The sequence below is a fragment of the Quercus robur genome, chromosome 2, assembly GCF_932294415.1.
Source record: "Quercus robur chromosome 2, dhQueRobu3.1, whole genome shotgun sequence".
In the NCBI taxonomy this organism is placed as follows: Eukaryota; Viridiplantae; Streptophyta; class Magnoliopsida; order Fagales; family Fagaceae; genus Quercus; species Quercus robur.
This window is the reverse complement of record NC_065535.1, coordinates 3,031,717-3,058,734: the sequence shown is the minus strand read 5'-3', so window position 1 is coordinate 3,058,734 and position 27,018 is coordinate 3,031,717. Positions and strand designations below refer to the sequence as shown.

Here is a 27,018-nt window from a genome sequence, read left to right as displayed (position 1 = left end):
TTCGGGTTTTGAGGGAGGATAATCGCCATCCGACGCGTTGGCTTCGATTTTTGGAGAAGAGATTCGCTGCCAACCGCTGAAGTAGTAGGTTCGGTTAGTGCAGATCGGTTTAGGTAGGTGGCTAGACAGCCCTACATAAGAGATACCAAATAATTAAAAAAGGTGTTATGCCCATAATATTTTCACAACAAATTTTTGATGTTAAGTTGTTATAGGTTCTAATTTGAATTATTTTGAACCCATCATTAAAATTATTTTTTAGCTACCAATAACAGCCAATAACAATATACTAATTAGGATTTATTATGAAAATATAATGGGCATAGCATTTCTTAATGATTAACATGCATATGAGATGTAATAATATTTTATCAATGATCTTGAAGATGAGTTTATAGATGGGAAATCCAAAGATAAACATAAGGAATATATAGAACATAAATTATGAGTCTAGTTAACAGGTGCCCTTAGAACACATGTTAATGAATCAATTTAGAAAAGTTTTGATAATACTTTTATGGGAAATATAAAAAATTGTCAAAATAATTAATTATTTTTTTCCCCATAAAAAGTTTCCATAAATATTTCTTAAATCAATATCTTTAAGGCATCCATTAACCTTTTCCCTTTTTAATTTTTTTTTTTATTTATTTTAAATTTCTGTGATAAGTCAATAATTATGTTGGGGAGTATTAAAGGTTTGAGTTAACAAGCTAGTTCACTATTGAAGATTTGGAGAGCTATACGACCTGCAGCTTTATTGTTTGTAACCAATTGAGAGTTCTCCTACAAATCGTTTTGTATGTACAGAGCTGTATTGTTAGTTTCATTTTTTTTTTTTTTTTTTTTTTTATGCAATATGCCTAAGCGTTTTCTACCCATAATCCATTTTTAAACAATAATTCTAGTTCAAGGATCATACATTTTCTTATATTCTTTCCCACAACTATCCTATGTAACTAACGGGGAAAGCATTCCAATATAATTCAAGGAAATAATTCATAAATATAGAACAAAAATAGGAAAGAAGGAGAGAAAGAAAGAAAGGGAAAAAGTGTACCTTAAAGGTTAAAACTCATGTCTTGAAACAGACAGAGAGAAAGGGAAGGATGCCTTTAAGGATACGTTGAGTGAGTGAAGAGGTTCAGATTATCATGTCTTTGTGAATACTGATATAATCTCTAGCATCCTTAAAATCAAGGATTCCACAAAGTGATCAATAAGTGGGGCTGTGGCTGTTCTTTCAAATTAGAGTAAAGATGGGGGTATGTGTTAGCCATTAGAAATCCCTCCCCCACAGCTTTACGTTTCTAGCCAAGTTTTTTTAGTTTGTTCCAGGCTTCCCTCAAACTATATAGAATTGGATAAAATTTGGATTATCTTGGTTCTTTTTCACAAAAGTGATTTAGCTTAAACCCTTTAATTGAGAGTTAAATTTTTTACCTCAGTTTAAAATTAAAGCCGATTGAGGAATTTGTTATCTATTTGTACATAATCTTGAGGTTACCGTAAAAAATAATCTTGAGGTTACCTTTATATTTTGGACTTATATATAATTATTAATATAATTATTTTATTTATGACATCCACGTTTCCACCATTGATTGATAATAAAAATAAATAAATAAAAAATTCAATAAAGAAAGCTGACATTTTAGTGCATTAAGTTCACTGACACATGCATAGTTGCTGCTTTCCTTTTGAAAACAACTTTTTTTTTTTTTTTTGCACAAAGTTATAAGGCTTCAAGGCTTCACTGAGAGTTCTGTAATTCAATTAATTGGCATATTTTAATATTTATAATAAATAAATTTATAGTTCAAATTCCCCTCCCCAACCATTGAATTGTCAAAAAAAAAAAAGTTGAGTAGTGCTTATGCTGGAGATACAAACATTTTTTACAATTTTTTTTACAAATTGTTGATGTGGTGAATGATTATTGAAAAATGAAAAAGTGATGTTAATGATGGGGGTTAAGTGAAACCCAATAAGAAACTGGTCACATAAATAATTTGTAAAAATATTATAAAATAATTTGTGGCAGTAATATTACTAAAAAAAGTTATAAGACTTCTACTATAAAAATAAGAGAGGTACTACGTTCACAACATTTTTACAACAAATCATAGGTGGTTAGTTGTTATTAATTCAAATTTAAACCGAATACTAAGATTACTTTTTGCATTAACAATAACAACCAGTAACAACTTGCCATTTAAGATTTGTTGTAAAAATATTGTGAAAATATTATGGACATATCATTTCTCTAAAAATAATCATAATGTGATGAAGTAAATCCATCCATAAATTCCTTCTCAAAAATAAATAAATAAATAAATCCATCCATAAATTTGTCAATAATTAATTCCTATAATTTTTTTGTTTTTATAAGATAGAAATTTTACTCTAATCTAATCTAAGTGTATATATATATGAAGTTTTCTCCTGAAGATTTGAATTTCTCGATCCTTATCTTCATACCCAACAAACACTTATATACTTGTAGAGTAATCATAATGCCAAAGTGTTAACTAATATAAGTTAAAAACACGAGTATCGAGTATCTTATTTTACACTTCACTTATGAAAGGCCTAAAAAGAGGATTGCAGTCCCGTGCCACGATGGGTTAAATATGTAAAACCCGGGCCCGGGCCACAAGACCACCGAACTATAGACGGCCTACTTTTTTTTTTTGATCATGCCGGCCTACTAATTTAGCACAAGGCCCAATTGTTCCACAGATTTTAAAACACATACTCCTATAATACTTGAAAGCTACTTTAAAACCAAAAAAAAAAAAAAAAAAAATTTTAAAATTTTTAATGTCTCTCAAAAAAAAAAATTAACTGCTTATTTTAAAAATAAAAAATTTTGTATCCTTTTATATATATATATAACTAAAAAGACTTGTGCCTGTATGGTATCTTGTTTTCAAACCTCACTTTCTCAAAGAGACTTTCAAATAATTCATTTTCATTAAAAAAAAAAAAAAAAAAAAAAAAAAAAAAATTAAAAGAAGAAGAAGAAGAAGCTGTACCAAATGGAACATTAAAAATTCCATACAAAACAGAACATAACGACTGGCTGACAATTCTCTAGTGTTCCATAACTAAATACCTAGGCCAAATAATATAGCACCTAACGTTCAAATAAACCTTCCCACTTCGTTACCCGCCAATTCATCACACGTTAAAATAGTTAGCTGCACTCCCAAACCTACTAGTCTTGCTCTCACCGAATCACCAATTCTTTCTTCTTCCCAATAGACCAGTAGCTCTTCTTGTCTCTCCCAACCAATTTCTACTACTCTCTCTCTCACAAACCAGTTTTCATTTTCCATAGTCTGTGCAAATGTACAGAACGGTGTTGACACCTCCAATTAGCTATTCTCAGAGTCAGCGATGGCGAGAGACTTGGGCTCGATTGCTAGCTCCTCTAACCATTTGGCTATGTGGCATGTAATTTGACTATCTTCTTTACCGATTGATTTTTCAATTGACCTTTCAATCTCAAACATGTATTTTGCTTTTGATTTTTGCAGTTTGTGTGAGTCTCCGATATGGGTACTATGGGGATCATCGAATGGTGCTTGGACCAAGCTCGTCGAGGTTGATGCAAGCAAGCTCTGTATTTGTGGAACAAGTTGAAGTTAGAGATGATGATAAAAGAGGGGTCTTTCTTTATGCCTTCTCTGAGAAGCCTGAATTGAGCTACCAAACAAATTGGAGTGTCTCTGACTATGTGATTGTTAGATCCTACAGCCGCAAGGTATAGCAAACAAATTTCTCCCTTTTGGTATAGTTTATTTTTTTACTTTTAGAACATAAGGTTATTTGAAAAAGTTGCATCTAAAAAACCGTGAAGTTTAAAAAAGTAATGGTTTAGAAAAGTGTAGTTTGAAAGTATCTTAGCCTAGAGAGGTTGAAAAGCTTTTTTTATATATTTAATTTCAGGGATTTTCCTTCTGGTTGAACAAAGGTTCGACAATTCATATGAGATGGGAAGCTCCAACTAGTACATTAAACCAACTTGAAGTGGTTATGACTAAAGGTCCTTTTAACTTTTAGAACATTCTCTCTTAGCTTTCATCTAAAATGTTGAATCAATCATGTAACAAATGGATACATATTTTTACAGGCGAACGGGATCTCCAAACTTTATTGCCAGAAGTGACAGATTCCACTGACTTCCTTGCACTCCATGAACCAATCAGCGGTAACCAATCTGCATGTGCAATATATTTTGAAGCAATTTGTGTTTAATTTAGTGCTACACTCTTAGAGAAAGAATTATGTGGTAATTTCCATATATTTTAGTCTTGTATTAAGAGCTCATAGGTCTTAAAAGAAAGGAATTGCTTTTAAATTTTGTACTATTCATGTGTTCTGTTTCTTGATTGCAATATTCATGAACTGAACCGAAAAAATGTTGGAGATAAGGAGACAAATTTATGAATATTTCCTTTGCATATTTGGCTAGGTAAAGAAGTTAAATACACCATTGAGGAGGATGACAAGTATTACATTGGTGTCATAAACTCAAATCGTAGGAGCATAATTATGAGCGTGGCTATTAATGTTTCGGCAACAATGTATGATACTACTAAAGCTAAGAGCAAGTGTTCAACAGAAACAGGTTCTTGTCGCCTCAGGCTTGAGTTCCCTAATACTCACTATGTCATACTGACCACACCCAACCATGTAAGGCGTTTTCTCTTTGCTTCCAATACAATTTTCTCAACTAATTAACAAATTTCCAAAACTAAACCGATAAATTTAATGCAGGGGAATCTAGCAGGATGGTACATTGAGCTTTCGTTTATCGCACGTGTGGTAACATACATTGCAATTTTAGGTACAACGTTGGATAATGCTTCCACTATTTTTAGCAATTTCAACTTCTTTTGTGGTCTTATATGTGTTAATTTGCAGGATTTATTGTGATTGTTGTTTTTCTGATCCTAAAATACCTTGGAGCCTGCGAGGGTGAGAATACCATAATAGACACAGAGGTAACAGAAGTAAGGCAAGTAACTGAGACTGACCCCATAATGCCGGCAAAACCAATTCCATACACATATGGAACAGGCGAAGAAGATGATGATTCAGGAGACAGTAGCTCTTCAGAGGAACTATATGATGCAAAATTATGCGTGATTTGTTATGACGAGCAACGCAATTGCTTCTTTGTTCCTTGTGGCCATTGTGCCACTTGCTATGACTGTGCACAAAGGTACATATATAAAGAGTCACAGTTTTTTCATTGTCCATTTGAATGCAGCTTTTTACTAAAAATTTAATTACTTATCGCTGAAAGTTGGTTAAAAAACACTATTTTAAAAAGTTATACATAAACAAACAAACTAAAAAGCTATTGGAAAACGCACACGAATTAGTATTCAAATCTTTTGGAGGTTTGATTGGATCATTGGATGCATTTTGTAGGATTATGGAAGGGGAGAACAAGGTGTGTCCAATATGTCGACGGCTTATTCACAAGTTGAGAAGATTGTTTCACTCTTAAAAGCTAAATATTTGAGCTTGTGAAATTGTGATTATGCTTGAGAGGAGATTTTTAGTGTAGGTAGAAGGTTATTTTTTGTGTGGAGAACGAGTGTGAATACTTTCTTGTGCTCAAGCTCATGGCCTAACTGCTTAATACGCGGCATGGAGTTGAAGTTCTTGGATTAAGCTTCATGGAAGTGAGTCATTTTCATTTAAATTGACATTGAACACAGAAGTATGCAGAATTTTTCTGGTCACACATGAATGGCTGTTTTATGTGCTTTTGTTTTCCAATTAGTCATTGTGAATTTTGCGTATGATCTAAGGTGTTTGCTATTGCTGTTTGAGTTTCAGTCACTTCCAAAACTAACGTACAAGTTCAATTCCTAGTCACAAAGAGGAAAAAGAAAAAGGATCAAATTTAAGTTATTTTGCTTTTTGGCATGAAGTTCCTAGTTGAAGAAAGCAACAATTTCATTAGAATTGAGGACATTAGAAAAATCCGGGTATTGATTAATCAGTTTTGGCTTTTGAGGCAAGCTCTAATTTGTTAAGGGGACAGGTGCTTTTGAGTTCCGAACTTATTTTTAATATATATATATATATATATATATAGAGCAAATGTCAAATTTACCCCTGATCTTAAATTTGTTATCCCAAATAAGCCCTAAAAAGGAATCGGGATTCCATTAGTACCCTCGACAAAAAAAAAAAAAAAAAAAAAAAAATCAAAGTTCTCAGTTGTCTTTATAGACTAACTTTCAAGAAAGAAAAAAAAGTATCTTATAAACCCTTTTAAAAGGGTTTTAGTCTTTTAGATACGTCACTCTCCATTTATAGGTCCCACGTGATATGAGATAGTGATTCAAAATAAGAGTTACGCACTTGTCTTTCAACCCACACAAAAAATCCCTAACCTTCCGCGATGATAAACAAAATTGGGACGGTCCGCCCAACCCACTATGCCTGCATTTTCAACGATTGGGTGTGACTTTTGTAGCCCAAAAAATCTTTTCATGAATACAGACAGTTAGTAATATTGATGAGCATAGAAATCATAGCAAGAGAAACAAGAAAAAAAAAATTAACTAATAGATTTGGCGATAACATTTTTTTTAATTTAAAAAAATTAAGGTTTTTGTTCCTGGGAAGAATAGAAAAAGAAACAATATTTTTTTTCAAAGTATTCATATGACGTGAAAGAAACAACTATATGGATTAGTTGAGGCCATTTTTAATTTGTGATTATGAGTTATGAAAACAACATCAAGCAAACGTGTCAAATTCTTGTAAAGATCTTTTCCAAATAAAAAAATTAAAAAAAAAAAACTCTTCTAAAGAGTCATACTCATAAAAGGGAAAAAGAAACAAAAACTATATAAAGTAGAGTAAGGTGATTTTTTGCCCTTTATGGTTAGGAAAACTCCATCAATTAATGGTATCGAATAATTTTCATTTTCGCAATTTTATCAGCAACCAACACAAGGCAATAAAAAAATCCAGTAGTTCCAATCTTATACCTAGACTAGAGTGGAGCTGTAAAAAAAAAAAAAAATATATATATATATATATATATATATATATATAATGAAAATAACTAATGTGTTGATTTTATCAAACGTCAAAGAAAGAGAGTGTAAAGTTTGAGATAGAATACCATTTTAGTATTTTACTTTTTAAACAACTACTTGAGAGAAAATCATATTTGCCAAGTAGTTAAGGGTGAGTTTGGCTATAACTTTTAGTTTTTCGTCTCAGTTTTATTTCAAATCATTTAACTTTTAGTATTTTAAGAATAAGTTAACTTTTAACTTTTTGTCTTACATTATGCAAATAAATTATTGGAAATAATGTTTCCAAACAGACACTAAACATACTTAGAGAAAGCTTATTCTTTATTCAGAAAAAAGAAGAAGAAGAAGAAAGGGGAAAAAAAGAAAGAAGCTTATTCTTGGAACGACTTGAAACAATTTCCCTACTAAAGTCCAAAGAATGTTTGCAGAACCACATAGCTATGATTGTCCGACATAACTAAATGATATATATTTCATAGATATCTTGAGTATGCAGGTATATATGGTACAAGGCCTAATTAAGCACACATCTTCCAACAAGGGCAAAAAAAATCTTGAAAATGAGTAATGGTATAAAACGTGACATTGACAACCGTAATAGCTCGATCCCTACCTGTCTGCTTTCATGTGTAATAGGTATATTTTGTGATACACGATGTATATTTGATGTGCGCAACTGTATATATAGCACAGACCTAGAATTATCGATAATATGAAGTTGATGCGTCCGGCCAATAATTTGTCTAATTGTCTCCGGCTACCAATGGCTACAATGCTCACCATATGAATGGATAAACATTCTGCTGTTTTTTTTTTTTTTGGACGTATAGATTATGTCTTGTTGAAGAAGTCATCATCACTACCACTTGTATATTAGACAAATTAGCTTTGATTGGCCAAACCTATCAGCAAAAGGTAATGTATTCCTGCTATAATGAACTAGATCACCATGAGGGACTTCAATCTTGTGATGCATCGCAGTTTGTATAAGTTGGATATTTCAACAATACCATTTGTGAAATATGTATTTTATTTTAATTTTATAACCAGATTTATGAATAGGAATACAATATATATTTCATTACAAAATTCTCTATTCTCAAGTAGGACCTATATATATATATATACATATATATATATATATATATATATATATATATTCTCTTTGAACGTCTTGAAATAATTCCATTTTTAAAAATTTTTTTTCTAAGTCAAAAGAATATTAATTAGCAGAATCACGTTACTATGGTTTTCGAAATAAGTTACATAACTAGATATGTAATTGTGCAAATGATATTTAATTAATAGATACCTAAGCAGGTTTATTAGAAGACCTTTAAGCACGCATCTTCCAAGTCCAACAATTTTTAAAATGAGTAAATGCTATAGTCTCTCCGCAAAACCATGAGAAGCACAATGTCTTGTTAATACGTACATAGTGGTAATCAACCATGTGAAACATTATCTATTGTTTTCGATAATATATACGAAGCTGATGCTTCCTGCCACGCTCGGGTGAACCCTCAATAACTTGCCTCATTGTTCCCTACTTCCAATGGTTATAATTTTCACCATATTGCTTTGTGATTTCGGCTCAGTAAGGCTATAACGCTACAAAAATTGAGCAATTGTTTTATAAACATCTTTCTAAAATCATCACTAGTATTCACTGTTATTTGTATATTTGATAAATTAATTAAAAAATCATTAACTAAAGTAAGAGTAATATTAAGAATACTACAAATTTTTTATTTAGTATAATTAAATTATTATTATGTCATTAGTTTTAGTAGCGAGATAATCCTGTTCTGGGCTTCTTCTAGCAACAGTTTGTGCAATACCAAACATATCATCTACTCCTGGCAAGTGTTTATTCCAAAGAGGCAACTTGATTAATTTTAATAATAGATCGTTAAGAGATTTTTAACAGAGTTCAAACTCTTCCTTTTTACTGTAACTATTGAATTTAATATATATATATATATATATATATTAATAATAGCAGATCAGATCTGTCAAAATAAGCATGCCTCTCGGTGATGAGACCTATTCTGCATAAATTATGACGGTTTTCTTAAATAAAAACTGAGGTCATATCCTTGAATAATTGCAGCTAGAAAATCAAATAGGTTAGGAAGAAAAAGAGGTCGAGACAGACAATACACATCTTGGTTGTTAATTTTCACCAATGAGAGAGGTTTTTTTTTTTTTTTTTTTTTTTTTTTTGATAGGAACAATGAGAGAGATTGAGCATATATATAATCTTATCTAAATATAAAGATATTATTTTAAAATCATATAATAATAAATATTGATTATTATATATTATTAATGGCTGCAAGACCAAAACAGTGTGAAAGCAACAGAAAGCCCTGTTTTTACTTTTTAGTACTTTCAAGATAAAAAGCTTCCTATATATAAACCCAATAAGAATTTAATAAAATTCACACCAAGCCAATTCCATACCCTCTATGTTTACAAATCTTATGGAAATCCCATTGTACTACTATGTTTTGCCCTTTCTCTTCTTGTACATTTTCACAAAACGTTTGCTCCAAATAAGCAAAAGACTCCCACCAAGCCCTGCTCTCTCTGCCCATTCTTGGCCATCTCTATCTCTTCAAGAAACCCCTTCACAAAACTTTTGCTAAACTTGCCAACCAATATGGTCCAATACTATACGTTTGGTTTGGCTCACGCCCTGTCCTCCTTGTTTCTTCCCCAACTGCCGCTGAGGAATGCTTCACAAAAAATGACATTGTTTTCGCAAACCGCCCTCGGTTTATTGCAGGGAAACACCTTGGTTACAATTACACTACTATTGTTTGGGCCTCATATGGTGACCTCTGGCCCAACCTAAGGCGCATAGCTTCCCTTGAACTTTTGTCATCGAATCGTCTCCAAATGTTGCATGACATAGGTGCTGATGAGGTTTGTTAATTGTTACAATATTGGTTGTTGTTCTATTACACTTGCTGATGTGAACTATGTAAATATAACGTCCATAATTTCACACACAACATTCACATTTTTTATTAATGTCCACATTTTAAACGTGAAATAGGTGATGTGTACAGACGATGTATAGTAAGAATTATGTGAGGATCAATGCCTAATAGGCTTAAGCTAAGTTCTATGTAAATACCTTATATTGTATAGAATTGAATAAGAAATATCAATTCAGTCTTGCTCTCTTTCTACAAGGTTAAATCGTTGATTTGCCAGGTTTGTGGAGGCTCAAAAGGGGATGATGAGTCTCACACTTTGGATATGAAGGCTAAGTTTTTTGAGCTTACACTCAATATCATGATGAGGATGATTGCAGGGAAGAGGTATTATGAAGAGAGTGTGGAAGAATTGGAAGAAACAAAAAAAGTTTAAAGAAATTGTGATGGAGACATTTGAGTTGAGTGGGTCTACAAATATGGGAGATTTCTTGCCGATTATCAAGTGGGTTGGATTGAGTGGACTTGAGAAAAGGTTGGTGATATTGCAAGGGAAGAGGGATAAATTCATGCAGGATCTAATTGAAGAACTTAGAAGAACTAGGGATAGCTCTGATTTTGAAGGCAAGACAAAGACCATGACTGACGTCCTTTTGTCGTTGCAAGAAGCTGAACCAGAATATTATACGGATGAAATCATCAGAGGCATGATGCTGGTAAGCTTTTCTCACTTCCTCTTAGTAAAATCAGAAACGATCCTCTATTGGATGATGAAAATTTAGCATTTCAAAAATTTAAATTTGGCGCTCGCCATTTAAATCAAGAAAGAAAAAAAGAAAAAAAAAATTTATATTCACAGAATTTGGAACATGTTATATTTTTGTCCTTAAAAATTGAAAATGTCACCCATCTGATCTGTCCATTCACATTTTTTTTTTTTTTTTTGGGATGAAAACAGAACCTATATGATATTTTAGGGATAAAAATGATATAGTTTAGGTTCTAATTTTGTCCCTGAAGTATCATCTTGGTTTTATTTTCATCTTTGAAACATAATAAAACAGGGACGAAATGTAAAACCTTTTAAATTTTTTGGGACAAACAGAACTTTTTAAACTCGAAGGACAAAAATAAATCATAAACTATATTTTAGGGACAAAAAAAAATCTTAAATCAATTTCATTGCTTATATAAGGGATGAATTTATAGAAAATTAAGTCAATTTTATGGTGTAGTTACTTCAGTGGACATGATACCAACAAGTAGGGTTGTGAATGGATACCAACAAGTAGGGTTGTGAATGAGCCGAGCCTAGCCGAATATTAAAAGTTCAAACCTTTTTGTTTAATTTTATTTTGAATATGAGCAGAAATTGAGTTCATTACCAAACAAAATTACATGTTTATGTTTGGTTTATTTTCTTGTCAAATAAGCATGAGCTTATTCACATGCTACTTAATTAACTTATTCTTTTTCCGTATATAGTATAACTATGACAAAAATTACTTACCCTTCACAATTCATGAATTTTTCTACGAATATTAATTTTTTATGTGATCAATAACTATAAATATGAATTTGATATTATATGAACATAGTAACAAATTTACACAATCCATTCTCAAGTTTATAGAAGTATAATTTTTGAACAAATATACATATAAAAATACAATATTATATATAGTTAAACCAAGCTTGCATGTACACAAGCATATTATTATGTTTGATCTTGGCTTGTTTAATAATCAAGTCTAAACTTGTGCTTCAATTTAGCTTGTTTTCTAAATAAACAAATATGAACAAGCTTTTTTTCAAGTTGAACTCAAGCCATTTATAAATAATTTGGTTTATTTACAACCATACCAAGAAGTTTTATGAGATGTCATTTGGACATAGTAAAAGTAAATCTTAATTTGAAGAAACAAGCAGATAGTGACCACATTTGATCAAATTTTATAATTAAATCTCTTCTGTTGACTTCGTTGATGCTAATCTATGCAATTTGATGACATCATGACAAGAACATCTACTGTAGCCTATTCAAGAAAAGAACGGAGAACAAAGTTATATGACTCTAAATATGTGAAATTCTTATTGCACAATCTCACTTAGACACAGTATATGTACTCAGTTTTTTGAACTAAAAAGTCTGAAATCGTGACTTTGACAATTTTTATGTAAAAGTGATAAGTGCATGTGCCATAATAGGAGTGGAGCAAGGGGTCAAGGGGCACTTGCCTCTGGCCCCAACCAAAAAATCTATTAATATTTCTTCTATAATATTATATAATACAATAAATATATTTAAAAATTATATAAATAAATGGTTGATGGATAAGATAGTTTTTTAAACCAAAACCAAAACCCTCTTGATATAACATTTTTATAATTACAATTTCAAAATGATTTTTTTTTTTATGTAAATAAACCCCTAATAGATATATTATTTTATTTTGAATTTTCTTGCATTCAAATATTACTTAATATACACATGAATGAATTGTTATTTTGCAAATTGATCTCAAATACTCTTTCTCTCTCTCTCTCTCTCTCTCTCTCTCTCTCTCTCTATATATATATATATATATATATATATATATATATTTGTAGGGCCACTTTTTTCAGGCCAAGTCCAAGATGCATGGAATCTTAGACTAGTGAGCTCAATACAATGAATTTGTAGAAAGTGAGCCAAAGAGCTGGGCTTTGGTGTGTGAATAACGACAATCAAGGTATTCCCCATGGGCCGAGTTTAACAGAGAGAATTGGTCCTCGGCAAGATCCGAGGAGCTTTTTCTGGTTCTTCTGATGTGCTAGGGGTTCTCCCCCTCCCTTTGTTTCTCTTTACTCCCCTTTTTATAGTTGTTTTTCTCCTCTTGAATGGGGTCCCTAGGGTAGGTACTTGTCCCATCAGCCCCTACCTCCAGTTGTTAGAAGTGGTTGTAAGGACAGAGAAGTATGGCTGTGTCAGGCGCAAGGCACTGAATGCAATAAAGACAGCCTTCCCTTAGACGCTTCCGTTCTATCCGTTGTCTTTCTCTACTTTCGTGCTTTCCCTGCCTTGTGGAACGATCTGGAGTCTCGCTACCGGTGGTCTGTTACCTCTTTTACCCTCAGCTATATCCATTCGAGGAGGATTCTCCCATGGCCGAGGAGGGGTTTTTCCATGGGCTAGGCCCCTGACCCAGTATAGATATTGAAATGGGCCTATTAGTCTTTTACCCCCCACAATAGCCCCTCAAAATCCTGTTGTTCGGCTCCTCGGACGGACAGAAGGGTTTTGGTGACATCGGGCCTGTGTCACGGTTTTCCAAGTCTTGCCTTCCATTAATTCCAAAGTCTCTTCGTTTGCTCGAGGCGCATCCCTGGCTGTGAGACATTATTTTAGTCTATCCAAGCCATGTCCCTGTTGTTTCGGTACACGAGGCGCGCTTTAATTAGAGCCCTTTCACAAGGTGATCTAAATCCAACGGCTAAAAGAATACTTTGGAGTTCGAGCGAGATTGATCTCATTTGCAATTCCTTCCTGGAGATTTGGGGCGAAATAATTGCACCCAGATTGGTTCCCTATATAAGATGCGCAGTGGGAGTCAGTCCCCTATTATTTGCAGAGCCTTGAGTTTTTCAGGTTTCTAACTCCTTAAATGTTCCCAAAGTCTCTATTGTGAGACTGACTGAGATTTTGGGAGTGAAATGATCACGATTAGGGTGAGGGTGAAGAAACAGAACCCTCTTCAGAAGCCTTGGGCATCTCCGAGATTCAGGATGGCCTGGTCAGGACAAGGGAGACAAAGGCTCAAGGCCTTTTTTCTCCTTAACAAGGCAAGGAAGAAGTCTTTTCTTCCTTCAGCCAAAATCCGATACTTGCTCGATTACTACTAGAACGATACTTGCTCGATTATTGCTAGAGCAGGTATGGGGATTGGGCATCCCCGCTTCTTCCTCTCTTCCATCACTGGTGCCATCCAGGTGCCTCTGCTTCTTTCTCTCTTCCATCACTGGTGCCACTCAGGTGCCTCTGCTTCTTCCTCTCTTCCATCACAAGTGCCACTCAGGTGCCTCTGCTTCTTCTTCTCCTCCATCACTGGTGCCACCCAAATGCCTCTGCTTCTTCTTCTCCTCCATCACTGGTGCTACCCGGACTTTCCTAGTCATTGTTAGAGCAAAATTGAAGGATTTATCATCCCCGTGTATTTTTTTTATTATTATTATTATTATTATTTTTAGTTAGCTTATGATTGTAGGCTTGTCGAAGCCCCTTTATATGTATTGTACTATCTCACTATCTAATAAAAGATGATTATATCACATTTTACGTATCCTTTCTCTTCTGCAATAATTATCTTGTGAATGGATGTAGTGTTTTTTCTTTTGAACCGTATTTAGAACCGATGCCCTCGTCGGAAGAGTTATTTATCGAAATCGACAAGCACAACAGTTCCAAATTTTAAATAAGTTAAATATACAGGACTAACCGGGATAACAGCTGCATGTTCTATATTGCGGAAGGAGTAACCGCCTAAGGATGTGTAATCTGAAATAAACTGTCCAAAGGGGTCGCTGGGCAATAGGGTTCTTTCCCGCGTTTCCGATGATATTCGTAGCTTTAAATTCTTATAGTTATATGATCCGAGGACTGAGGCATGACTATACTTGGTCTAAACACAGAAAGGCACCATTATGTGTTAGTTTCCATAAGGCCAGAGGGCCGAGGAACATGCAAGGCATTGGTTCTGTCTAGCACTTAGGCTTTATTTTCAATGTGTCTAGTTTACCCATAGGCTTGAGTTTGAGGACCATCCAAGGCCTTGGTTCTGTCTAGCACTTAGGCTTAGGCTTTTACGGTGTCTAGTTTCCCCATAGGCTTGAGTCCGAGGACCATGCAAGGCCTTATTTCTGTCTAGCACTTAGGCTTTGTTTTCAGTGTGTCTAGTTTCCCCATAGGCTTGAGTCCGAGGACCATGCAAGGCCTTGGTTCTGTTTAGCACTTAGGCTTTGTTTTCAGTGTGTCTAGTTTCCCCACAGGCTTGAGTCCGAGGACCATGCAAGGCCTTGGTTCTGTCTAGCACTTAGACTTTGTTTTCAGTGTGTCTAGTTTCCCTACAGGCTTAAGTCCAAGGACCATGCAAGGCCTTGGTTCTGTCTAGCACTTAGGCTTAGGCTTTTAGGGTGTCTAGTTTCCACAAAGGCTTGAGTCCGAGGACCATGCAAGGCCTTGGTTCTGTCTAACACTTAGGCGTTGTTTTCAGTGTGTCTAGTTTCCCCATAGGCTTGAGTCCGAGGACCATGCAAGGCCTTGGTTCTGTCTAGCACTTAGGCTTTGGTTTCAATGTGTCGAGTTTCCCCATAGGCTTGAGTCTGAGGACTATGCAAGATCTTGATTCTGTCTAGCACTTAGGCTTTGTTTTTAGTGTGTCTAGTTTCCCCATAAGCTTGAGTCGGAGAACCATGTAAGGCCTTGGTTCAATCTAGAACTTGGGCTTAAGCTCTTAGAGTGTGTAGTTTTCCCATAGCTTGAGTCTGAGGACCATACAAGGCCTTAGTTCTGTCTAGCACTTAGGCTTTGTTTTCAGTGTGTCTAGTTTCCCCATAAGCTTAAGTCCGAGGACCATACAAGGCCTTGGTTCTGTCTAGCACTTAGGCTTTGTTTTCAGTGTGTCTAGTTTCCCCATAGGCTTGAGTCCGAGGACCATGCAAGGCCTTGGTTCTGTCTAGCACTTAGGCTTTGTTTTCAGTGTGTCTAGTTTCCCCATAGGCTTGAGTCCGAGGACCATGCAAGGCCTTGATTCTGTCTAGCACTTAGGCTTTGTTTTCAGTGTGTCTAGTTTCCCTATAGGCTTAAGTCCAAGGACCATGCAAGGCCTTGGTTCTGTCTAGCACTTAGGCTTAGGCTTTCAGGGTGTCTAGTTTCCCCAAAGGCTTGAGTCCGAGGACCATGCAAGGCCTTGGTTCTGTCTAACACTAAGGCTTTGTTTTCAGTGTGTCTAGTTTCCCCATAGGCTTGAGTCCGAGGACCATGCAAGGCCTTGGTTCTGTCTAGCACTTAGGCTTTGGTTTCCACGTGTCGAGTTTCCCCCTAGGCTTGAGTCTGAGGACTATGCAAGACCTTGATTCTGTATAGCACTTAGGCTTTGTTTTTAGTGTGTCTAGTTTCCCCATAAGCTTGAGTCGGAGAACCATGTAAGGCCTTGGTTCTATCTAGAACTTGGGCTTAAGCTCTTAGAGTGTGTAGTTTTCCCATAGGCTTGAGTCTGAGGACCATACAAGGCCTTAGTTCTGTCTAGCACTTAGGCTTTGTTTTCAGTGTGTCCTGTTTCCCCATAAGCTTTAGTCCGAGGACCATATAAGGCCTTGGTTCTGTCTAGCACTTAGGCTTTGTTTTCAGTGTGTCTAGTTTCCCCATAGGCTTGAGTCCGAGGACCATCTAAGGCGTTGATTCTGTCTAGCACTTAGGCTTTGTTTTCAATGTGTCTAGTTTCCCCATAGGCTTGAGTCTGAGGACCATCCAAGGCCTTGGTTCTGTCTAGCACTAAGGCTTAGGCTTTTAGGGTGTCTAGTTTCCCCACAGGCTTGAGTCTGAGGACCATGCAAGGCCTTATTTCTGTCTAGCACTTAGGCTTTGTTTTCAGAGTGTCTACTTTCCCCATAGGCTTGAGTCCGAGGACCATGCAAGCCCTTGGTTCTGTCTAGCACTTAGGCTTTGTTTTCAGTGTGTCTAGTTTCCCTATAGGCTTAAGTCCAAGGACCATGCAAGGCCTTGGTTCTGTCTAGCACTTAGGATTAGACTTTTAGGGTGTCTAGTTTCCCCAAAGGCTTGAGTCCGAGGACCATGCAAGGCCTTGGTTCTGTCTAACACTAAGGCTTTGTTTTCAGTGTGTCTAGTTTCCCCATAGGCTTGAGTCCGAGGACCATGCAAGGCCTTGGTTCTGTCTAGCACTTAGGCTTTGGTTTCAATGTGTCGAGTTTCCCCATAGGCTTTAGTCTGAGGACTATGCAAGACCTTGATTATGTATAGCACTTAGGCTTTGTTTTTAGTGTGTCTAGTTTCCCCATAAACTTGAGTCGGAGAACCATGTAAGGCCTTTGTTCTATCTAGAACTTGGGCTTAAGCTCTTAGAGTGTGTAGTTTTCCCATAGGCTTGAGTCTGAGGACCATACAAGGCCTTAGTTCTGTCTAGCACTTAGGATTTGTTTTCAGTATGTCTAGTTCCCCATAAGCTTAAGTCCGAGGACCATACAAGGCCTTGGTTCTGTCTAGCACTTAGGCTTTGTTTTCAGTGTGTCTAGTTTCCCCATAGGCTTGAGTCCGAGGATCATGTAAGGCCTTGATTCGGTCTAGCACTTAGGCTTTGTTTTCAATGTGTCTAGTTTCCCCATAGGCTTGAGTCTGAGGACCATCCAAGGCCTCAGTTCTGTCTAGCACTTAGGCTTAGGCTTTTAGGGTGTCTAGTTTCCCCAAAGGCTTGAGTCCGAGGACCATGCAAGGCCTTGGTTCTGTCTAACACTTAGGCTTTGTTTTCAGTGTGTCTAGTTTCCCCATAGGCTAGAGTCCGAGGACCATGCAAGGCCCTGGTTCTCTCTAGCACTTAGGCTTTGGTTTCAATGTGTCGAGTTTCCTCATAGGCTTGAGCCTGAGAACTATTCAAGACCTTGATTCTGTCTAGCACTTAGGCTTTGTTTTTAGTGTGTCTAGTTTACCCATAAGCTTGAGTCGGAGAACCATGCAAGGCCTTGGTTCTATCTAGCACTTGGGTTTAGGCTCTTAGAGTGTGTAGTTTTCCCATAGGCTTGAGTCTGAGGACCATACAAGGCCTTAGTTCTGTCTAGCACTTAGGCTTTGTTTTCAGTGTGTCTTGTTTCCCCATAAGCTTAAGTCCGAGGACCATATAAGGCCTTGGTTTTGTCTAGCACTTAGGCTTTGTTTTCAGTGTGTCTAGTTTCCCCATAGGCTTGAGTCCGACGACCATGTAAGGCCTTGATTCTGTCTAGCACTTAGGCTTTGTTTTCAATGTGTCTAGTTTCCCATTAGGATTGAGTCTAAGGACCATCCAAGGCCTTGGCTCTGTCTAGCACTTAGGCTTAAGCTTTTAGGGTGTCTAGTTTCCCCAAAGGCCTGAGTCTGAGGACCATGCAAGGCCTTATTTCTGTCTAGCACTTCGGCTTTGTTTTCAGTGTGTCCAGTTTCCCCATAGGCTTGAGTCCGAGGACCATGCAAGGCCTTGGTTCTGTCTAGCACTTAGGTTTTGTTTTCAGTGTGTCTAGTTTCCATATAGGCTTAAGTCCAAGGACCATGCAAGGCCTTGGTTCTGTCTAGCACTTAGGCTTAGGCTTTTAGGGTGTCTAGTTTCCCCTAAGGTTTGAGTCCGAGGACCATGCAAGGCCTTGGTTCTGTCTAACACTTAGGCTTTGTTTTCAGTGTGTCTAGTTTCCCCATAGGCTTGAGTCCAAGGACCATGCAAGGCCTTGGTTCTGTCTAGCACTTAGGCTTTGGTTTCAATGTGTCGAGTTTCCCCATAGGCTTGAGTCTGAGGACTATGCAAGACCTTGATTCTGTATAGCACTTAGGCTTTGTTTTTAGTGTGTCTAGTTTCCCCATAAGCTTGAGTCGGAGAACCATGTAAGGCCTTGGTTCTATCTAGAACTTGGGCTTAAGCTCTTAGAGTGTGTAGTTTTCCCATAGTCTTGAGTCTGAGGACCATACAAGGCCTTAGTTCTGTCTAGCGCTTAGGCTTTGTTTTCAGTGTGTCTTGTTTCCCCATAAGCTTAAGTCCGAGGACCATATAAGGCCTTGGTTCTGTCTAGCACTTAGGCTTTGTTTTCAGTGTGTCTAGGTTCCCATAGGCTTGAATCCGACGACCATGTAAGACCTTGATTCTGTCTAGCACTTAGGCTTTGTTTTCAATGTGTCTAGTTTCCCCATATGCTTGAGTCTGAGGACCATCCAAGGCCATGGCTCTGTCTAGCACTTAGGCATAGTCTTTTAGGGTGTCTAGTTTCCCCAAAGGCTTGAGTCTGAGGACCATGCAAGGCCTTATTTCTGTCTAGCACTTCGGCTTTGTTTTCAGTGTGTCTAGTTTCCCCATAGGCTTGAGTCCGAGGACCATGCAAGGTCTTGGTTCTGTCTAGCACTTAGGTTTTGTTTTCAGTGTGTCTAGTTTCCACATAGGCTTAAGTCCAAGGACCATGCATGGCCTTGGTTCTGTCTAGCACTTAGGCTTAGGCTTTTAGGGTGTCTAGTTTCCCCTAAGGCTTGAGTCCGAGGACCATGCAAGGCCTTGGTTCTGTCTAACACTTAGGCTTTGTTTTCAGTGTGTCTAGTTTCCCCATAGGCTTGAGTCCAAGGACCATGCAAGGCCTTAGTTCTTGATTCTGTATAGCACTTAGGCTTTGTTTTTAGTGTGTCTAGTTTCCCCATAAGCTTGAGTCGGAGAACCATGTAAGGCCTTGGTTCTGTCTAGAACTTGGGCTTAAGCTCTTAGAGTGTGTAGTTTTCCCATAGGCTTGAGTCTGAGGACCATACAAGGCCATAGTTCTGTCTAGCACTTAGGCTTTGTTTTCAGTGTGTCTTGTTTCCCCATAAGCTTAAGTCCGAGGACCATATAAGGCCTTGGTTCTGTCTAGCAATTAGGCTTTATTTTCAGTGTGTCTAGTTTCCCCATAGGCTTGAGTCCGAGGACCATGTAAGGCCTTGATTCTGTCTAGAACTTAGGCTTTGTTTTCAATGTGTCTAGTTTCTCCATAGGCTTGAGTCTGAGGACCATCCAAGGCCTTGCCTCTGTCTAGCACTTAGGCTTAGGCTTTTAGGGTGTCTAGTTTCCCCATAGGCTTGAGTCTGAGGACCATGCAAGGCCTTATTTCTGTCTAGCACTTTGGCTTTGTTTTCAGTGTGTCTAGTTTCCCCATAGGCTTGAGTCTGAGGACCATCCAAGGCCTTGGTTCTGTCTAGCACTTACGCTTAGGCTTTTAGGGTGTCTAGTTTCCCCATAGGCTTGAGTCTGAGGACCATACAACGCCTTAGTTCTGTCTAGCACTTAGGCTTTGTTTTCAATGTGTCTTGTTTCCCCATAAGCTTAAGTCCGAGGACAATATAAGGCATTGGTTCTGTCTAGCACTTAGGCTTTGTTTTCAGTGTGTCTAGTTTCCCCATAGGCTTGAGTCCGAGGACCATGTAAGGCCTTGATTCTGTCTAGCACTTAGGCTTTGTTTTCAATGTGTCTAGTTTCTCCATACGCTTTAGTCTGAGGACCATCCAAGGCCTTGCCTCTGTCTAGCGCTTAGGCTTAGGCTTTTAGGGTGTCTAGTTTCCCCATAGGCTTGAGTCTGAGGACCATGCAAGGCCTTATTTCTGTCTAGCACTTTGGCTTTGTTTTCAGTGTGTCTAGTTTCACCATAGGCTTGAGTCCGAGGACCATGCAAGGCCTTGGTTCTGTCTAGCACTTAGGCTTTGTTTTCAGTGTGTCTAGTTTCCACATAGGCTTAAGTCCGAGGACCATGCAAGGCCTTGGTTCTGTCTAGCACTTAGGCTTTGGTTTCAATGTGTCGAGTTTCCCCATAGGCATGAGTTTGAGGGCTATGCAAGACCTTGATTCTGTATAGCACTTAGGCTTTGTTTTTAGTGTGTCTAGTTTCCCCATAATCTTGAGTCGGAGAACCATGTAAGGCCTTGGTTCTATCTAGAACTTGGGCTTAAGCTCTTAGAGTGTGTTGTTTTCCCATAGGCTTGAGTCTGAGGACCATACAAGGCCTTAGTTCTGTCTAGCACTTAGGATTTGTTTTTAGTGTGTCTTGTTTCCCCATAAGCTTAAGTCCGAGGACCATACAAGGCCTTGGTTCTGTCTAGCACTTAGGCTTTGTTTTCAGTGTGTCTAGTTTCCCCATAGGCTTGAGTCCGAGGACCATGTAAGGCCTTGATTCTGTCTACCACTTAGGCTTTGTTTTCAATGTGTCTAGTTTCCCCATAGGCTTGAGTCTGAGGACCATCCAAGGCCTTGGTTCTGTCTAGCATTTAGGCTTAGGCTTTTAGGGTGTCTAGTTTCCCCATAGGCTTGAGTCTGAGGACCATACAAGGCCTTTTGTTCTGTCTAGCACTTAGGCTTTGTCTTCAGTGTGTCTAGTTTCCCCATAAGGTTAAGTCCGAGGACCATACAAGGCCTTGGTTCTGTCTAGCACTTAGGCTTTGCTTTCAGTGTGTCTAGTTTCCCCATAGGCTTGAGTCCGAGGACCATGTAAGGCCTTGATTCTGTCTAGCACTTAGGCTTTGTTTTCAGTGTGTCTAGTTTCCCCATAAGCTTGAGTCGGAGAACCATGTAAGGCCTTGGTTCTATCTAGAACTTGGGCTTAAGCACTTAGAGTGTGTAGTTTTCCCAAAGGCTTGAGTCTGAGGACCATACAAGGCCTTGGTTCTGTCTAGCACTTAGGCTTTGTTTTCAGTGTCTCTAGTTTCCCCATAAGCTTAAGTCCGAGGACCATACAAGGCCTTGGTTCTGTCTAGCACTTAGGCTTTGTTTTCAGTGTGTCTAGTTTCCCAATAGGCTTGAGTCCGAGGACCATTTAAGGCCTTGATTCTGTCTAGCACTTAGGCTTTGTTTTCAATGTGTCTAGTTTCCCCATAGGCTTGAGTCTGAGGACCATCCAAGGCCTCAGTTCAGTCTAGCACTTAGGCTTAGGCTTTTAGGGTGTCTAGTTTCCCTAAAGGCTTGAGTCCGAGGACCATGCAAGGCCTTGGTTCTGTCTAGCACTTAGGCTTTGGTTTCAATGTGTCGAGTTTCCCCATAGGCTTAAGCCTGAGGACTATGCAAGACCTTGATTCTGTCTAGCACTTAGGCTTTGTTTTTAGTGTGTCTAGTTTACCCATAAGCTTGAGTCGGAGAACCATGCAAGGCCTTGGTTCTATCTAGCACATGGGCTTCAGCTCTTAGAGTGTGTAGTTTTCCCATAGGCTTGAGTTTGAGGACCATACATGGCCTTAGTTCTGTCTAGCACTTAGGCTTTGTTTTCAGTGTGTCTTGTTTCCCATAAGCTTAAGTCCGAGGACCATATAAAGTCTTGGTTCTGCCTAGCACTTAGGCTTTGTTTTCAGTGTGTCTAGTTTCCCCATAGGCTTGAGTCCGAGGACCATGTAAGGCCTTGATTCTGTCTAGCACTTAGGCTTTGTTTTCAATGTGTCTAGTTTCCCCATAGGCTTGAGTCTGAGGACCATCCAAGGCCTTGGCTCTGTCTAGCACTTAGGCTTAGGCTTTTAGGGTGTCTAGTTTCCCCATAGGCTTGAGTCTGAGGACCATGCAAGGCCTTATTACTGTCTAGCACTTCGGCTTTGTTTTCAGTGTGTCTAGTTTCCCCATAGGCTTGAGTCCGAGGACCATGCAAGGCCTTGGTTCTGTCCAGCACTTAGGCTTTGTTTTCAGTGTGTCTAGTTTCCCGATAGGCATAAGTCCAAGGACCATGCAAGGCCTTGGTTCTGTCTAGCACTTAGGCTTAGGCTTTTAGGGTGTCTAGTTTCCCCAAAGGCTTGAGTCCGAAGACCATGCAAGGCCTTGGTTCTGTCTAACACTTAGGCTTTGTTTTCAGTGGGTCTAGTTTCCCCATAGGCTTGAGTCCGAGGACCATGCAAGGCCTTGGTTCTGTCTAGCACTTAGGTTTTGTTTTCAGTGTGTCTAGTTTCCCAATAGGCTTGAGTCCGAGGACCATTTAAGGCCTTGATTCTGTCTAGCACTTAGGCTTTGTTTTCAATGTGTCTAGTTTCCCCATTGGCTTGAGTCTGAGGACCATCCAAGGCCTCAGTTCAGTCTAGCACCTAGGCTGAGGCTTTTAAGGTGTCTAGTTTCCCTAAAGGCTTGAGTCCGAGAACCATGCAAGGCCTTGGTTCTGTCTAGCACTTAGGCTTTGGTTTCAATGTGTCGAGTTTCCCCATAGGCTTGAGCCTGAGGACAATGCAAGACCTTGATTCTGTCTAGCACTTAGGTTCTGTTTTTAGTGTGTCTAGTTTACCCATAAGCTTGAGTCGGAGAACCATGCAAGGCCTTGGTTCTGTCTAGCACTTGGGCTTAAGCTCTTAGAGTGTGTAGTTTTCCCATAGGCTTGAGTCTGAGGACCATACAAGGCCTTAGTTCTGTCTAGCACTTAGGCTTTGTTTTCAGTGTGTCTTGTTTCCCCATAAGCTTAAGTCCGAGGACCATATAAGGCCTTGGTTCTGTTTAGCACTTAGGCTTTGTTTTCAGTGTGTCTAGTTTCCCCATAGGCTTGAGTCCGAGGACCATGTAAGGCGTTGATTCTGTCTAGCACTTAGGCTTTGTTTTCAATGTGTCTAGTTTCCCCCATAGGCTTGAGTCTGAGGACCATCCAAGGCCTTGGCTCTGTCTAGCACTTAGGCTTAGGCTTTTAGCGTGTCTAGTTTCCCCATAGGCTTGAGTCTAAGGACTATGCAAGGCCTTGATTCTGTCTAGCAGATAGGCTTTGTTTTTAGTGTGTCTAGTTTCCCCATAAGCTTGAGTCGGAGAACCATGTAAGGCCTTGGTTCTATCTATAACTTGGGCTTAAGCTCTTAGAGTGTGTAGTTTTCCCATAGGCTTAAGTCTATCATACAAGGCCTTAGTTCTGTCTAGCACTTAGGCTTTGTCTTCAGTGTGTCTAGTTTCCCCATAAGCTTAAGTCCGAGGACCATACAAGGCCTTGGTTCTGTCTAGCACTTAGACTTTGTTTTCAGTGTGTCTAGTTTCCCCATAGGCTTGAGTCCGAGGACTATGCAAGGCCTTGGTTCTGTCTAGCACTTAGGCTTTGTTTTCAGTGTGTCTAGTTTCCCTATAGGCTTAAGTCCAAGGACCATGCAAGGCATTGGTTCTGTCTAGCACTTAGGCTTAGGCTTTTAGGGTGTCTAGTTTCCCCAAAGGCTTGAGTCTGAGGACCATGCAAGGCCTCGGCTATGTCTAACACTTAGGCTTTGTTTTCAGTGTGTCTAGTTTCCCCATAGGCTTGAGTCCGCGGACCATGCAAGGGCTTGGTTCTGCCTAGCACTTAGGCTTTGGTTTCAATGTGTCGAGTTTCCCCATAGGCTTGAGCCTGATGACTATGCAAGACCTTGATTTTGTCTAGCACTTAGGCTTTGTTTTTAGTGTGTCTAGTTTTCCCATCAGCTTGAGTCGGAGAACCATGCAAGGCCTTGATTCTATCTAGCACTAGAGCTTAAGCTCTTAGAGTGTGTAGTTTTCCCATAGGCTTGAGTCTGAGGACCATACAAGGCCTTAGTTCTGTCTAGCACTTAGGCTTTGTTTTCAGTGTGTCTTGTTTCCCCATAAGATTAAGTCCGAGGACCATATAAGGCCGTGGTTCTGTCTAGCACTTAGGCTTTGTTTTCAGTGTGTCTAGTTTCCCCATAGGCTTGAGTCCGAGGACCATGTAAGGCCTTGATTCTGTCTAGCACTTATGCTTGGTTTTCAATGTGTATATTTTCGCATAGGCTTGAGTCTGAGAACCATCCAAGGCCTTGGTTCTGTCTAGGACTTAGGCTTAGGCTTTTAGGGTGTCTAGTTTCCCAATAGGTTTGAGTCCGGGGACCATGCAAGGCCTTATTTCTGTCTAGCACTTAGACTTTGTTTTCAGTGTGTCTAGTTTCCCCATAGGCTTGAGTCCGAGGACCATGCAATGCCTTGGTTCTGTCTAGCACTTAGGCTTTGTTTTCAGTGTGTCTAGTTTCCCTATAGGAGTAAGTCCAAGGACCATGCAAGGCCTTGGTTCTGTCTAGCACTTAGGCTTAGGCTTTTAGGGTGTCTAGTTTCCCCGAAGGCTTGAGTCCGAGGACCATGAAAGGCCTTGGTTCTGTCTAACACTTAGGCTTTGTTTTCCGTGTGTCTAGTTTCCCCCTAGGCTTGAGTCCGAGGACCATGCAAGCCCTTGGTTCTGTCTAGCACTTAGGCTTAGTTTTCAGTGTGTCTAGTTTCCCTATAGGCATAAGTCCAAGGACCACGCAAGGCCTTGGTTCTGTCTAGCACTTAGGCTTAGGCTTTTAGGGTGTCTAGTTTCCCCAAAGGCTTGAGTCCGAGGACCATGCAAGGCCTTGGTTCTGTCTAACACTTAGGCTTTGTTTTCAGTGTGTCTAGTTTCCACATAGGCTTGAGTCCGAGGACCATGCAAGGCCTTGGTTCTGTCTAGCACTTAGGCTTTGGTTTCAATGTGTCGAGTTTCCCCATAGGCATGAGTTTGTGGGCTATACAAGACCTTGATTCTGTATAGCACTTAGGCTTTGTTTTTAGTGTGTCTAGTTTCCCCATAAGCTTGAGTCGGAGAACCATGTAAGGCCTTGGTTCTATCTAGAACTTGGGCTTAAGCTCTTAGAGTGTGTTGTTTTCCCATAGGCTTGAGTCTGAGGACCATACAAGGCCTTAGTTCTGTCTTGCACTTAGGATTTGCTTTTAGTGTGTCTTGTTTCCCCATAAGCTTAAGTCCGAGGACCATACAAGGCCTTGGTTCTGTCTAGCACTTAGGCTTTGTTTTCAGTGTGTCTAGTTTCCCCATAGGCTTGAGTCCGAGGACCATGTAAGGCCTTGATTCTGTCTAGCACTTAGGCTTTGTTTTCAATGTGTCTAGTTTCCCCATAGGCTTGAGTCTGAGGACCATCCAAGGCCTTGGTTCTGTCTAGCATTTAGGCTTAGTCTTTTAGGGTGTCTAGTTTCCCCATAGGCTTGAGTCTGAGGACCATACAAGGCCTTTTGTTCTGTCTAGCACTTAGGCTTTGTCTTCAGTGTGTCTAGTTTCCCCATAAGGTTAAGTCCGAGGACCATACAAGGCCTTGGTTCTGTCTAGCACTTAGGCTTTGCTTTCAGTGTGTCTAGTTTCCCCATAGGCTTGAGTCCGAGGACCATGTAAGGCCTTGATTCTGTCTAGCACTTAGGCTTTGTTTTCAGTGTGTCTAGTTTCCCCATAAGCTTGAGTCGGAGAACCATGTAAGGCCTTGGTTCTATCTAGAACTTGGGCTTAAGCACTTAGAGTGTGTAGTTTTCCCAAAGGCTTGAGTCTGAGGACCATACAAGGCCTTGGTTCTGTCTAGCACTTAGGCTTTGTTTTCAGTGTGTCTAGTTTCCCCATAAGCTTAAGTCCGAGGACCATACAAGGCCTTGGTTCTGTCTAGCACTTAGGCTTTGTTTTCAGTGTGTCTAGTTACCCAATAGGCTTGAGTCCGAGGACCATTTAAGGCCTTGATTCTGTCTAGCACTTAGGCTTTGTTTTCAATGTGTCTAGTTTCCTCATAGGCTTGAGTCTGAGGACCATCCAAGGCCTCAGTTCAGTCTAGCACTTAGGCTTAGGCTTTTAGGGTGTCTAGTTTCCGTAAAGGCTTGAGTCCGAGGACCATGCAAGGCCTTGGTTCTGTCTAGCACTTAGGCTTTGGTTTCAATGTGTCGAGTTTCCCCATAGGCTTGAGCCTGAGGACTATGCAAGACCTTGATTCTGTCTAGCACTTAGGCTTTGTTTTTAGTGTGTCTAGTTTACCCATAAGCTTGAGTCGGAGAACCATGCAAGGCCTTGGTTCTATCTAGCACATGGGCTTCAGCTCTTAGAGTGTGTAGTTTTCCCATAGGCTTGAGTCTGAGGACCATACATGGCCTTAGTTCTGTCTAGCACTTAGGCTTTGTTTTCAGTGTGTCTTGTTTCCCCATAAGCTTAAGTCCGAGGACCATATAAGGCCTTGGTTCTGTCTAGCACTTAGGCTTTGTTTTCAGTGTGTCTAGTTTCCCCATAGGCTTGAGTCCGAGGACCATGTAAGGCCTTGATTCTGTCTAGCACTTAGGCTTTGTTTTCAATGTGTCTAGTTTCCCTATAGGCTTGAGTCTGAGGACCATCCAAGGCCTTGGCTCTGTCTAGCACTTAGGCTTAGGCTTTTAGGGTGTCTAGTTTCCCCATAGGCTTGAGTCTGAGGACCATGCAAGGCCTTATTACTGTCTAGCACTTCGGCTTTGTTTTCAGTGTGTCTTGTTTCCCCAGAGGCTTGAGTCCGAGGACCATGC

The 27,018-nt window shown here is 39.2% G+C and overlaps 2 protein-coding genes across 3 annotated transcripts in view; both read left to right on the top strand.

The window, feature by feature from the left end:
• The first annotated feature begins 3,267 nt into the window (after nt 1–3,267).
• Nucleotides 3,268–5,858, top strand: LOC126709602 (E3 ubiquitin-protein ligase APD2-like). 2 transcript variants are annotated; one of them, XM_050409904.1, is made up of 8 exons: nt 3,268–3,455; nt 3,543–3,769; nt 3,955–4,051; nt 4,139–4,216; nt 4,481–4,701; nt 4,786–4,855; nt 4,933–5,233; nt 5,446–5,858. In XM_050409904.1, exons 1-8 carry the CDS (start codon nt 3,353–3,355, stop codon nt 5,522–5,524), a joined length of 1,176 nt encoding a protein of 391 aa, XP_050265861.1. In that variant the 5' UTR covers nt 3,268–3,352; the 3' UTR covers nt 5,525–5,858. The 2 variants fall into 2 exon arrangements, with proteins under 2 accessions (XP_050265861.1, XP_050265868.1); XM_050409911.1 differs by having other exon boundaries at nt 3,291–3,459.
• A 4,645-nt stretch (nt 5,859–10,503) lies between these two features.
• LOC126716184 (cytochrome P450 81E8-like) overlaps nt 10,504–27,018 on the top strand; it is a 43,178-nt gene continuing 26,663 nt past the window's right edge. The window contains exon 1 of the mRNA XM_050417215.1: nt 10,504–10,740. Within this exon, the coding sequence (XP_050273172.1) occupies nt 10,504–10,740 (237 nt within the window). The remainder of the gene's footprint in view (nt 10,741–27,018) is intronic.